General features: G+C 37.5%; 1 protein-coding gene across 3 annotated transcripts in view; it reads right to left on the reverse strand.

Annotated features, from left to right (window-relative positions):
• Positions 1–1639: 1639 nt before the first annotated feature.
• Positions 1640–13611, reverse strand: part of LOC144052390 (galactosylgalactosylxylosylprotein 3-beta-glucuronosyltransferase 1) — an 84398-nt gene continuing 72426 nt past the window's right edge. For all 3 annotated transcript variants that reach the window (XM_077566398.1, XM_077566399.1, XM_077566401.1), the window contains 3 exons: positions 7082–7378; positions 4446–4553; positions 1640–3581 (listed from right to left, as the gene is read on the reverse strand). In XM_077566398.1, coding sequence (XP_077422524.1) covers positions 4467–4553; positions 7082–7378 — 384 coding nt within the window. In that variant the 3' untranslated portion in view covers positions 1640–3581; positions 4446–4466. The remainder of the gene's footprint in view (positions 3582–4445; positions 4554–7081; positions 7379–13611) is intronic.

The following is a 13611-nucleotide window of genomic DNA, read 5'->3' on the forward strand; positions in this document are numbered from 1 at the left end:
AATGTAATATTAATCAAAATGTCATGTTTAGAATAGCGAGGTCACATATATTATTGTTAAGAAATGTTTAGGATGACTTTCCCATTAAATGAATGAGCAAACGTTCAAAATCGGCAAACAATTATTTCCCCCATTTGTACTTACATTGCATCCTCTTGTCATGACCCTTTTACCCGGATGCATGTCACAGGTCAACATTGAAATTGCTCTAGAGCGTTGTAAAAAAAAAACGAAAAAAAAAAGAAGCTGCATCCACTCTTCTCAATCTCCGTGTCCTCTCCAACTTTTCTCAGTGTTCTAACATTTGGCGAGGCAGCTCGGCCGCCCACTCCATCTGGCCCCGTCTTAACCTCGGCAGAGCTGGTAGCTGTCACTTCACGACAGATCGCGTCAGTCTTCCAGCAGCAGCAAGCAGATGGCAAGATTTTAGTTCAGCAGCAACCTTGCAATCTATTGCGCTTTGACCTCTGAGGACGTGGGGGCCGGGAGACAGGTTTGAAAGGAGAACGAGTGATGCAAGATGAGATTTTCTCAGGTGTCAGGTATGTTTTCAGCCTTTGCATGTGGTCAGAAAGAGACAGTCAAGTCCATGTGTGCTGCCCCCCGATGTGATGGTTCCCTGAAGAACACACTGACAGACAAGGCAGGGGCTACTTTGACTTGCTAATACCGATGTCTAAAAAGACAGCAAGGAAAGTGTGAGTCGTGGTTACTTTGTACACTATCTAAATATATCTGGCTAAACTTTTTCTTACAAGGCCCACAAATCAAAAAATCTAAAGATATGAGGGCGACTTTGATATTCTTCACCTTTTATTGTTTTATCATGCTAAAACCAATCCACCAGTATAGATGAAGTGCTTTATTTTCTATTATTTTACTCTCAACTTGAGTAAAATGTTATAATACGCAGACCAATGTCTAACATGAAACACTAATGCCACCTAGCCACAATATAATGGTGTTTTTTATGGACCATGAGCCTGCTGAATAAGATTGATTGATTGATAGCATATCACTAATCAGGTTTCCATCCAATTGTTTCAAAATTTTAAAGCGAATTTACTGAAAATGTGTCATAATGGACATGCAATTTATGTCAGTTTCTGTTCTTTTGTGACTATGGAGAGGGGACTATATACAAACCATAGAGATGTGATCCACCAGTAATTTAAAAGAAGAAGAAGACCAGGAAGCGACTGTGACGTCGTATGAGTTTTCTTGTGTAATTCTTGATAATCCGTAGCGTTTCTTTGATGTTTTCGATCTAAAATAGCGTTAATATTCTTTTTTTTAATTAATTCAAAAAGATTTATGTTTTGTCGTGCCCCCCCAAACATATTTTACTTTATCGTCCGACATTGCTTTGAGACTACAAACATACGTGTGACGTAATATCCAGTCAAAACCTCTTTCCATAGTCTTTTTCTTTTTTTTTTTATACGCTTCAAAATCCACCCCCTTTAAGTGTAAAAACCTTTTTGCGAATTTTGGGCCCTTTTCGAGTTTCCATTCAGTTTTATTTTCGCATTTCTTGAAAATTCCAATAAAAATGGGTGGATAGAAACCCAACTACTGACATGTTAAGAAGCCACAATGTGAAATAAAAATAAATACACGAAAATAATAGTCAAGACAGTCAAGTTGATGTTCTTGTTTATTTTTCTTGATTCTTGAACTACCATCTTCCTCTGAGATGAAATTCGCAGAGGCAAATGGACAACCTTAAAGAGTCCCATGCATAAAGTGAGATTCACATGAGGACGACTGAAGATGAGGGAACAAGGGAGGGTTTATGTGGAGTGTATTGTGCCTTAGAAGCCCTTCAGAGAGCTGTTAATGCTTATCAAGTGACATTAAATATGGAAAAAAGCGCTACTGCTTATGCGCCAGTGGGTCCTCTGTTAGCTGCTGATTGGCTGCACAATCGGATTTCAAACAATTCCAAAGTTTTGAAATCATTTCAATCTACTATTGCTGATTCTGTATTTGATATGATAATCCTTAGATGGATTACAGTATGTGTGCATGCTGTTTTATAGTGGGCAGACAGTGCTCAGATTTTATTGCACACCCGTACCTCAAATAAATACATAAATAAATAGAAACTTAAAAAAAAAAAAAACAGCAGATCAAATTGTAAGATGCGATGACAGTGCACAATCATGCAGTAAATAAAAACAGCCTGAAAGGTAAGTTTTGTCCTTTTCGGAGACAGTATCTTGATGTACTCCAATGTAATCTTTAGACTGGAACAATCTTTATGCATTCTGCTCCCGCTGCGTCGTGTTGCGGGTGATGCGTGTGTTTAGATAGAACTTGGCAGCGGGACAGAGGCTCAGCGTTTGAATCGTCTCCAATTGCTTCTCTGCCCGGCGCCGTTGAGATAAGCTCTGATTTATCAAGTTGAAAATGTATGCGGATATTAATGTCACAGTCCGCGGAGGCTTAATACAGCTGCTGTTGTCTATAGTTGAGTTTATGCACGACATCTGGAAATTCATAAAATGATCTCATTAGGAATGCAACACTCGAAAAGATGTGTTAAGCCAAATTATTTTTGCTTTGACTGAAGGTATATACTGGAAATTCAAATAATCAAGGCCGTGTATGAAATATGTTCTTCTTTTGGAGTTTGCACAGCAAACTCCATTTTGGCTCAGTTGCTTCATATTGAGAAACAATTACACAAAAATGATCCATGATAGATTAATCAATTAGCATGGCCTTCCCTAATTTGCTTCTTGTGGTAAGATTGTGTTTGTATTTGCTGCACATCGAGAAGTGGAAAGCTTTATGGCAATAAAAATGACACAAATGGGCTTTTCAGCATTGATTTTTCAACACAAACTGCGCCTCTGACCAAAAACTTGACTGTGCTATTATTTTTCATAATGGACCAACATAAATACAGTAGTTACAATACATTTTGAACATTTCCTGATTGCTCCCATGAAGAATTTCTATTTACACACGTTATAACAAAGAAATACCATCAGTGTATTTTTAAGTGCTAAGTCAAAGGTGCAATGTTTTTTTTAAATGTACATTTCCAACTGCGGCATCTTCAAGTGTTCAATGTGACTAAAATGCATGACTTATGGTAACCCAGGAGTAAATGTAAATGTGTGGGTCAGTAGTTTTGTCAACACCTAAACAAATTCAATTAAATTAAAGCAAACATTACATTGTTATCAAAAAACATTCCTACCCTTCCAGTGTTTTGTTTGGAGAAAATCCAAAAAGACAGCGAGTCCATGTAATGTCATTGTCCTTCCTTCTTGGATGAATTTCTCACATTTTTCATTTCTTTCGCTGAAGTTTTTTTTGCTAGATCCTGACTTGGTTGAAATTGTGCTGTCTTTTTGTCAGGTTGCCATCTGTGAGACACCCACAATACCTCCTAGTGAGGCATCCTTGACGACGTCTCTTTCGCAGACTTCATAAATAAAAGCTGCCCCTTCGCCAATCTGTGCTTTGATATAATACACTGGCTTGCCTTTGTCCATTTCTCGGAGAATGCCACATACGTTGGACCTCAAAGGCCATCTTCATCAATGCGTGTTCACAAAGACAAACGCCTGCAACAGAAAAGGAAATGATAAGAAAGTGGCAGAAAAAGAATAGAAAGCAGTTGGGAATCAATGACGTAAGGGGACACATAATTGAATAATTGTGCGTCGGGAAGCGGCCGGTATGCGACGTGACGACTGACGACGTCGGATTAATGTATGAAATTAATTAAATAAAAAATTAATTAATGTATAAAATCATAAATCATAATCAAAGTCATAACGTGGCCGTTGTTACAGTAGCTGCTTATTTGTCGGATTCAACATATTGATGAATCGGCATCGGGACGTTGTGAGATTCGATCACTTTGATTAGCTGTTATCGTTAGCTAGCTAACAGCTCTGAGTAGCTGTTATTGTTAGCTAGCTGATCAGCACACGGTAGAGCTGTGCGATACTTGAGATTTTGGTATCAATCGATACCAAGTAAATACTGGTGCAAGTATTGCCGATATCGATATCACATACTTTCAGGTTCAAAAATTATTATGGTATTTTAAAAGATTTTTTCTATTAAGTAACATGTTTTTTTGTTTGTTTTTTTGCTAATTAAACTTTCTTCTTATGTTATATGCTATAATGTAATATCCTCAACGAAAACATATCTAGACTGTTGTTTAAAGTTACAATGGAGTATTAATCTTGAAAATGAAGCATAATTTGACTCTTAGTGTAAAATGTCATTCATTCACTGTAAAAATAAAATGCATGGTCGGACAGCTGTGAGGCAAGTGCACAATTACAGAACTTTATGTTCGAATACAATTTTGTTGGTTTTCCAACGACAACAAATCCAAGGCTGGTCAGATATATATTTTTCTTTTAACTATCATCCTTGCTCGTATGTCAAAACCATTATGCAATGTTACTTACCGGGAGATATGTGAGAAATGGCTATATCTCCACATTTGGGTCTGTGAATCCTTTTTTCCCTTCATTTACGAGGACGGGCTTCTCTGTTCTCGTGTGCCAAACAAGTATCTGGTGATGAAAAGAAAAACAGAACATACGCTTATTCAGTTAGCGCTGTCTTTCAACTACACTCTGCGCCATACTGCCGCGGAATAAAAGCTTCTTGAAAGGGAAATAGACAGTACTGTAGATGGGAGTGAAGAGGGTGAGTGTTTTTTGAAGAGACAGGCGGACAGACAGATGGATATATTTCACCTTTTCTCCAAAAGAAACTTACAAAAGCGACACAATATAAGAAATGAATGTTCTTCCTTTCAAAATCACTTCCAAATGTGACACTCCATTGATTTTTAACTCATTCACTGCCATTGATGGCTATAGATGTCAAAAATTCATTTGAACTATTAGTTTAAAATGTTTCCCACTTTTGTTAACAAGGATATAAAAACCTAGAAAAAATATAAGATTTGTAATTAATCATGACTTAACTATTGAAGTCATGCGATTAATTACAATTAAAAAATGTAATCACCTGATGCGCAAAAAAAAAAAAGATTATAAAAAATTTGGGGCAGTCAGGCGATTTTTTTTTTTATTGTAATTAATTGCATGTCTTCACTAGTTAACTCACGAATAATCACAAATTTTATATCTCTTTTAAATGTACAATATTTTTTTCTCCTAGGTTTTCATACTCTTGTTAACAAAAGTGGGGGAAAAAAATAGTTATAATGAATTTTTGACGTCTATTGCCGTCAATGGCAGTGAATGAGTATATTTAGGCGAGTGAGGTGATTCCAAAACATTATTTTCTTCTTTCAACGTATCCAAGGACGCGTTCTATAAATAGACTAGAGTAACTTCCTTCCTGTCATCTTGCTGCGACTCGACTGAATTATGTATTGGCTACCGTGAGCCCACTCCCACTTTGTACAGGTATAAACGAGGTTAACCGTCACACTTGTAAAGAAGCCCAATGTGCAACTTCATTTTTGTCTCCCACGTCTAAATCCGCCCCTACGCTCGGTCTGCCTCATCTGTAATCAGCGCGGTGTCCTGACCTCGCTACGCCCCCCTCCACCCCCACCCCCCCAGCTCCTGTTCCGCTCTCTCAGCGGTTCTCCCCCGATTTGCCTGCCTTTCATTTACCCCTGTGGATGGCTGAGGGAGGTCAAGAACAGGCTGGCTGACAGTATCTTTTTCTGTCTGTGTGCGCTTGGCGTATGGACTCTGGTGCGCGGAGAAGCCCTCTGGCTGACTGGAGAGAGTTTTTCTGGAGTGCAAACTGCCCACGGGCCTTGAGCAGGATGGTGCATGGACACTGCATTATACATTCTAATTGCTTTTTATACGTCCACGTGACGCTTTCAGTGATAGACCACCCTCGCACACTTAGTGCAAGGATGCGTTTTTTTCTCTCCAAGGACCATTAGACATTCATGAAAAAATGCAATGGCAGTATTGAACAAAAGTTTCTTGTTATCTACTGTGTTTTTAAAACATTATTTCCGTTGATGAATGCATGCATTCATGTGTATATTTTCAACCCCTGATCTGTGTTGCATTTGGAAGAAAAAACTCTTCATATAGTGCCATATCCATTCCGTTTATATGCCATTAAAAAATATTAGGGATGTTCGATACCACATTTTTTCAGACCGCATACTAGTACGAGTACTCAATCTTGAGTAATCACCAATACTGATACCAACCAAGTGCGCTTGATACATAAAATGTCCCCAAAAAGACAAAGACAAAGGCCTGTGTATCCCATAATACAAATTCTACTTAAAATTGCATGAAATTCATGGCAATTTTCTTTTCTACTAATTTCTTTTTCTTCTTCTTTTCTACAAATTTGTTAACTTTTTGAAAAAAAATAGTAAAATAAATGAAAAATTAAATACAAATACATAATGTAAGAATGAATTGAAATAAAATCATGATAACATTTAAAAACAGAATGCATAAAATGCACAGGTGTAGAATATCAATGCATCTTACCAAGAGCAGTTTCTAATATTTTCAGTAGAAATTATTCAATGTAACTAAAACAATACAATAAGTTAAAAATATATAGCCAGTCATTTCATTAATATCTCTAGAACAGTCATATAATTCTCTTTTTCTTCTTATTTTTTTATTTATTATTATTATTATATACTTTGTAAATGCAGACTTTTTAATACAAATTGCCATTATAATCATGAATTTTTGGGGTGGAAAAATGCTATATTGCGATATATTGATCTTTAAATTTTTAAATTATCTGTAACTGTTTAAAAAAAAATTTTGGGGGGGGTATCAAAAGTACTAGTGGTATCGGTACTTGATATCGGTATTGGTGACTACTCAAGACTTGAGTATACTTGTGCTGTGTCGGTCTGAAAAAAGTGGTATGGAACTTGTAGGGGTGGGAATCTTTGAATATCTCACGATCCAATTCCAATAAATGTATTACTTGAGCAGTTTGTGTTCATTTTGACACATCATTTCAATTTTACAATCCTGATACAAACTTGTGGGGCTTCCCTAACCACTCGCTGCTCAGCGCCAGTAAAAGTATAGTAGGAACCATAAAAAAAGCATTGAATTACCTTAGTGCAATTGGCTGCCTTGGGTTCCAGGTCGTTGAGTGTGACAAGTTCCCGCAGCAAACTACTCTCCTGGTAGCCTCCCTTCACCCCGCGAAGCTTGAAGTACGCCTGCGGCTTGAAGAGGATGAGCCTCAGGTTGATGGCGAAGCCGGCCATGTCGATGGCAAAGGGCCGGTGGGGGTCGAACACCGTCTTCCAGCCGTACACTTTCCCGGCCGCGTTGACCTTGGGGGACTCGTAGCGCAGGCCGCCCACAAAGGCCACGGGCCACACGGAAACTTTCTGAGTTGATCTCATCTAGCGAGGGAGAGAGTGAAGGGTGGGATTAGTCATGTGAAGAAGTCGACATGACGGTGAGACTAAGTACGTTGACGGAAGCCTGCTATTATTCATGGTGAAAAAATTGACCCGGCCATCGTGCCGTGTACGGCTGACACATTGTTAGATGAAGGCCTTCACACGCGTTGCTCAACAGCTGGCCCGCAATGGAGACAATTAGCAGAGGTCATATTTAAAGAGAATATATGAACGACGTGTTGCAGCTACGCCGTTGGACGTGGTCTGAGACTGGCCCAGGGGATTCTTTGAGTCATTCGTCTTACTTTGTCATTTAATCAAGTGCAGTGGCGTTTCATATGGAAAGAAATGGAGGAGCACAAAACCACTTTCAGTTTCAATGAAAAGATCAATGTCATTTTCAGTGCAAGCTCATTGCCATTCACGACCCCTGGTAGAACTTTGTTTAAATCGTGGAAAGACAAATTTGGGTTACTAGCGCCCCATTCATTGCCAAATGTTGAATTTTTTGTTTACTATTCAGAATTCTTATTAGAAAGAAAACTTAAACACCTTTTTATTTCTGTTGGAGGCATGTTTTGTGGAAAACACTACTTCACTTTTATATTTTTATGCAGGATCGGCGGCAACAATGAATATACAGAGCCTGATATACTGTGCTAGAATAATTGTGTCCTTTATTCCCCGCAAACAGCAATCAACACACTTCAACGCTAAGCAGCATAATATAATCACATCAGCGCTTACCTTGACACTAGACCGGAGAGCTGACGGTCCGGGTAGAACGAGCTGCTTAACGGCTGGGCGAACGTACGCTTCCCTCAGCTGACTCTACCCAAACCGCGCACCGCTCCGTCTTTTACTCTTTAACAAGTAGGGATGAGCGTGAGAAAACGTGTTTTCGAAACAGGGAGGACTGCAGTATAAACAAGGCATTCAACTTAAAGAGTTCCCAGGCTCGATTCCGCCAACAGTTCAGCCTTATATAAGAGGTTACATGAGGACATATCAAACCATGGTTATTTTCCATTCAAGGCACAAGAAAGTTGTCAGGTGTGCTGGCCGGAGTTTGAAGGAAATGGTATTTCTGCCAGCAGGTGGTGCCTAGGGCTCCACATTCATTTACGCAACGAGATTGTTTGGTGCTTTATGGCAGGTCATTAAACGTTGGTGCAATGCGCTGTGCTCACTTTATGAGGGAAACTCAAAGTGTGTATAAATTAGCATTGCCAATCCATCTAGTAGACAGAATGTGGTTCAAATTTGGTAGGTGGAAATGGAGAAATGGAAGGCTTCCTTTGGGGGTTTTTTTTTGGGGCACAGAGAGTTTTACTCATGATCAACTGGCCGAGCAAGTTTCATGTTCCTAAGAAAAACTTGGAAAGAAGAAATTGGGTGCTGAATTTGAAAACCAGCGTTAGACCGATTAATCGGCTGGCCGATTATGACCCTTCAAATGTTGTTTTTGAAATTGACCTGGATGTCACTGTTTGTTTAAAGCCATGGTTTGTTTAAAAAAAGATAAAATATAGTGCAACATGAATCAAACATAATGACGCATTCAATAACTGGTAACACAACCTCGAAAAAGATTTTTTTTTATTTTTTATTATTTATTTTTATTTATTATTTTATTAATATATCTACAGTTGACAACAATTCACGTGGAATAGGGACCAGGCCGGTCTGCGAATACTGTAAATATTTATTAATATTTAATAAATATTTTATATATTTATTATAATTGACACCCAATGAAATCCATTGAGGAAAAAAATGGTTTGTGCGCATTATATATATATATTTTTTTAATTAATCAGCCAATTAATCTGTAATCTTTTTTTTTTTTTTTACAAAAATTGGTGACTGCCTCACCATGTCTCTATTGGTTGGGCCCTTATAAAACAAATTGAGGTGTTGTGAAGGCAATTTGTTGTTCAATGTCACCAGGATGAACGCGACTTAACATTTTGGAAACTTGTGTCTAAGAAAAGCTTCAAGATGACATCCTAATGGGCCTTAGCATAATCACAACTAGGATCAGCAGTTGTTGCCAGCCATGTTTTTCTTTTCTTTTCATTCACATTCAAACTGACCACAAAGGCAAAAAGCTGCTGCAGCCTTAAAAAAAAAAAATATTATTATTTTTTTAATAGAGGATTAAGTTTTAGAAAAAGCAGTCATTTAATCAAGGTCTCTGCTGCTGAAATAATGATGCCAGTGCCTCTCTTGTGCATAAAAATCAAGGTGCAATGAGAATAGACAGTGAGAAGACAAAAATAATCTGTATGCCAAACATGTGGTAATAATTTACGCCTCATGCGCTTTTGAAACCCCAAATGCAAATCAACCTTCTTCCCCCCCCAATTCCAGCCCCTGCGCTAGACGGCTATGTGATCTGATGTGGTGCTTGGTGGCTTGTGGGACTTTAGAGATGGGAGCTCACTGTGCCAGGCACCAAGATGCAAATTGGCAGGATGCTCCGTCTTAATGAGCTCGGGGCTTTAAAGGCAGATGCGAGAGGGAGTGTTTTTCATTTGCGCATCCATGTGATGGTGGCTGATATCATTTTATATATAAAGGCTTGCTGGTGGATCTTTCATCATATGCTGCGATTGAACAGCTTTGCACTCCGAGTGTTTTCCATATTAACACCCAGCTGTGCGTCTTTCGGTGCTCGGCTCATCTGCATCTTATCGCTAACCAATCAGAATATGAATCATACAGCAGCTTGCAGTAAGTACATATATTGGTGTTTAGCTGTACTTTCTGAACCACCGAATTGGGGAATAGAACTATAAATAGTCAAATAAATAAATAAATAACAGAGGGGACAACTACATGGCACACACCAGCTATTGCAGTGCATTCTAGGGCTTGTAGTAGCAGCAGTGCACATACAGCGGACAGTTTACTGTAGACATAAAACATGAGCACTGTAAAAAAAAAAAAAAAAAAAGAGTAATATATACTTGTTGTTTCACTCAGAATTTTACAAGGCGAGTTTTGAGGACATTTTTACCAATTTATTTATTTTAAAAAAAAGCTACTCTATGGTTGAGAAACGAACCTGCAACCTTCAGCCACTTTGGCACCCGAGCCATGCTCGTGTGTGGTGGTATATTGATGGTCAGGTGCAATCCGTGTACCTCCAGTTTTTTTGGACACCAGTAATGGCGTATAATGGCAAACAGCAAGAGTGGCTGTTTCCCAAGCTGAAGGTCATGAGTTCATTCCTCAACGCTTGAGTAATTATTTATTTATTTATTTTATTTTCTTAACAAACTGGTAAATTGTACTCTTTGTAAAGTTGACATCGAATTTCTGAGTGAAAAAATATTACTACGTTTTTTTCAAGTAAATATTACACCTTTTTTTTCCCCGTCCGATGCATATATCGTATTGAAAGGAATTCTAATTATTATTTTTTTCTATTTTTATTTTCTTCCTTTTTTTTCTTAATTTTTTTTGTCTTTATTTTTTTTTCTGAAGAGCTCAGTATTGTTCATTCTGTAATTTTACCGATTTGACATGTCATCATAATTGCTCTCTCTTTTTTTATTATTTATTATTATTTATTATTATTTTTTTTATTATTATTTTTTTTTTATTTTGTATGTGGGAGAATATGTGCATGCGTGTGTGTGCGTGCGTGTGAGTGTGTATTCATTAGTTCACCTAAAACCTATTAAAAAATCCCATACCGTTCACCTAAACCAAACACTTCAGAACCCAGCCAGAGCCGTGAGGCCGTCAGGAGACCCGAGGAAGGACCAAAGAAAAGAAAGGAAAGTGAAATCCAGCACCGACCAGACACCACCCACCACCCATCGGGCATGGCAGGAATTCAAATTATTAATTACTAATCTAAACATAAAACTAACATTCATTTAAGCGTCTAAAAAGGTTTAAAAACGCTGCCATTAACCTCACCGACAGCTTTCCTGCACATTCCCCTCAAATGCAATATAGCACATAATGAAGTGTGGTACAGGCGATATCAAGACACTTGTCACTTTCACATCTAGAATGAAAAGGTGAAAATGAGAGTTGCTCGCCCCGGAGTTGGTGGGGGGGAGAAAGAGAATCCCAAGCAAAGCAGCTTTCAGTGTAAGCTGTTTTACTTGATCACTAGCTACTTCTTGATGCATGTTAGTTGTAATAACTTTATGCAGAATATATACAGTAATTTAGGCCTTACTGTTTTGGAGGACGTCTTTCTGTCCTGTCTCCCACTGTTGGTCATTTTTTTTACATGTTTCTTAGTCAATTTCATTGCTCTGTGCTTGTGTATGTGCAATGGAAATAAAGATCTATTCTTTCAATCATTCAATATTATTTTGAGAAAATAACATTACAATACAACTAACAATGTTATGCAATACAACAAATAACCTAAAGACAGTAACATATAGTATTGGTAATATGTAGTCTGGCACTGATGTGTCAGTCCAAAAGAAAAGAAGCAAAGACTCAAGTATTCAACGCGTAATCCTTGGGGATGCAAAGACTATAAAACAAAAGAATTGTTTTAGTTCTTCTGTGCCTTTTTGCAATTTAAATCATCTTAAATATACAACAGATTTTGCAAATTGCAGATGTATTTTAATACCGCAAACACATCACAGAGTATCTTCAAAATGCATCTTAATGTTGTGCAATATTATCGTGATTTATTTCTAATTTGCATTCTTAAGGGATAAGAACAGTGTCAAAGAGTTATTTACCACAGAGTAAATATAAATGTGTTATAAATGACAATGTAAATAAGCAATTTGAGATGAAAACAAACACTTTTACGGCACCTCAATAACTTGCAAAGAAAATTAACATTTAAAGAGTTTCTTTGTTTGGTCTTAATTAAACACATGACCTAAGAAGCATTTAGAAAGAGATCAATGGCGCTCAAGGCAATAAGAGCAATTTACTCAGCATTTCTAAAGCGTTTGAGATAAAAGAGAGATTCTATTCTATGATTACACTTTATTGAATAATATCTAGGGATAGATGTAGGCTTTATATTCTTTAAAAAAATAAAAAAATAAAAAATAAAAATCTCCAGAAAAATGAGAAAAAAAAAAGTAGGCTTTATATTCTAAACCGAACAGCAAAAGCTTATTTTGGTTGCGGCCTTAGAAGATGATGACCTCATTTTAAAGGACATACAGCACACAGACTCCTTTCAACCTTGTTTGCGCACTTGTCAAGTTGCAGACGACGGTCATATTTTCTCTGGTGTCAGCAACAGTCACCGCGGTCGGATTTGTGTCTGTCTTTGCTTTTATTGTGCACTCTTTCTTTCTGTCGTCTCTGTCCTTTCAGGGCTGTTACGCCGCCACATAAACGGGCCTGTTGGAGGTGATGGAGCGCTTCGGAAGGAGACCGAGCACTTTGGCTGATTTCCAGGAAAAGGTAACGACAGGCTGCGTCAATACTTGACACTTTGCTCGCCACCGGACCGATACCCGAAGGATGTGGCTCACGTCTGCTCGGGGGAATTCAGCTGATGTCAAGATGGATTGCTGGTAGATGTGCTGATTATGGAAGCAAACTTCTTTGTGCTTGTTAGGAGCAATGAACATTCAGCGACACAATAGGGCCAGTAAGGACACGTCGGAGCTGCTGATTTTTGGCTTCCTAATCAATGCAACGATCTCCCGCACTTCTTAGCAGAGTGGATGCTGAGCTCGGAGAGATTTTAACCCTTTATTGGGTCTTTAAAACTAGCATAACATCTCAAATCAAACGCCCTTGAGGTTGCAATCAAATGAGTTTCCAAACACATCCACGATTTGGGAACGGGGATTTTGGGTGTGAGTCCATTGGTATGTCATCAAAATTGTTTCACAAAAAGTCTCAAAAACAGAGTCTCGTCTGAACCACCATCTTGAAAAGGGAAGTCAACCCAAAAATTTGACTGACTATTCTAACATTGCAAATAAAAAATAAAATAATAATAAAAAATAATAATTATATATATATATATATAATAAAAAATAATAACAAATAAAATAAAAAAAATGAATTACATATATGTATATATATATATATATATATATATATATATATATATATATATATATATATAAAATAAAAAATCATTAAATTAATTTAAAAAAAATACAACATAAAAAATAAATGAATACAACTGTCTGGATTTTGCTGCTTAACTCATATTCCACAAATGCAATATTAATCAGAATATTGCATTTGTGGAATATGAGTTAAGCAGC

Source organism: Vanacampus margaritifer, chromosome 5 (genome assembly GCF_051991255.1).
Source record: "Vanacampus margaritifer isolate UIUO_Vmar chromosome 5, RoL_Vmar_1.0, whole genome shotgun sequence".
Lineage (NCBI taxonomy): Eukaryota > Metazoa > Chordata > Actinopteri > Syngnathiformes > Syngnathidae > Vanacampus > Vanacampus margaritifer.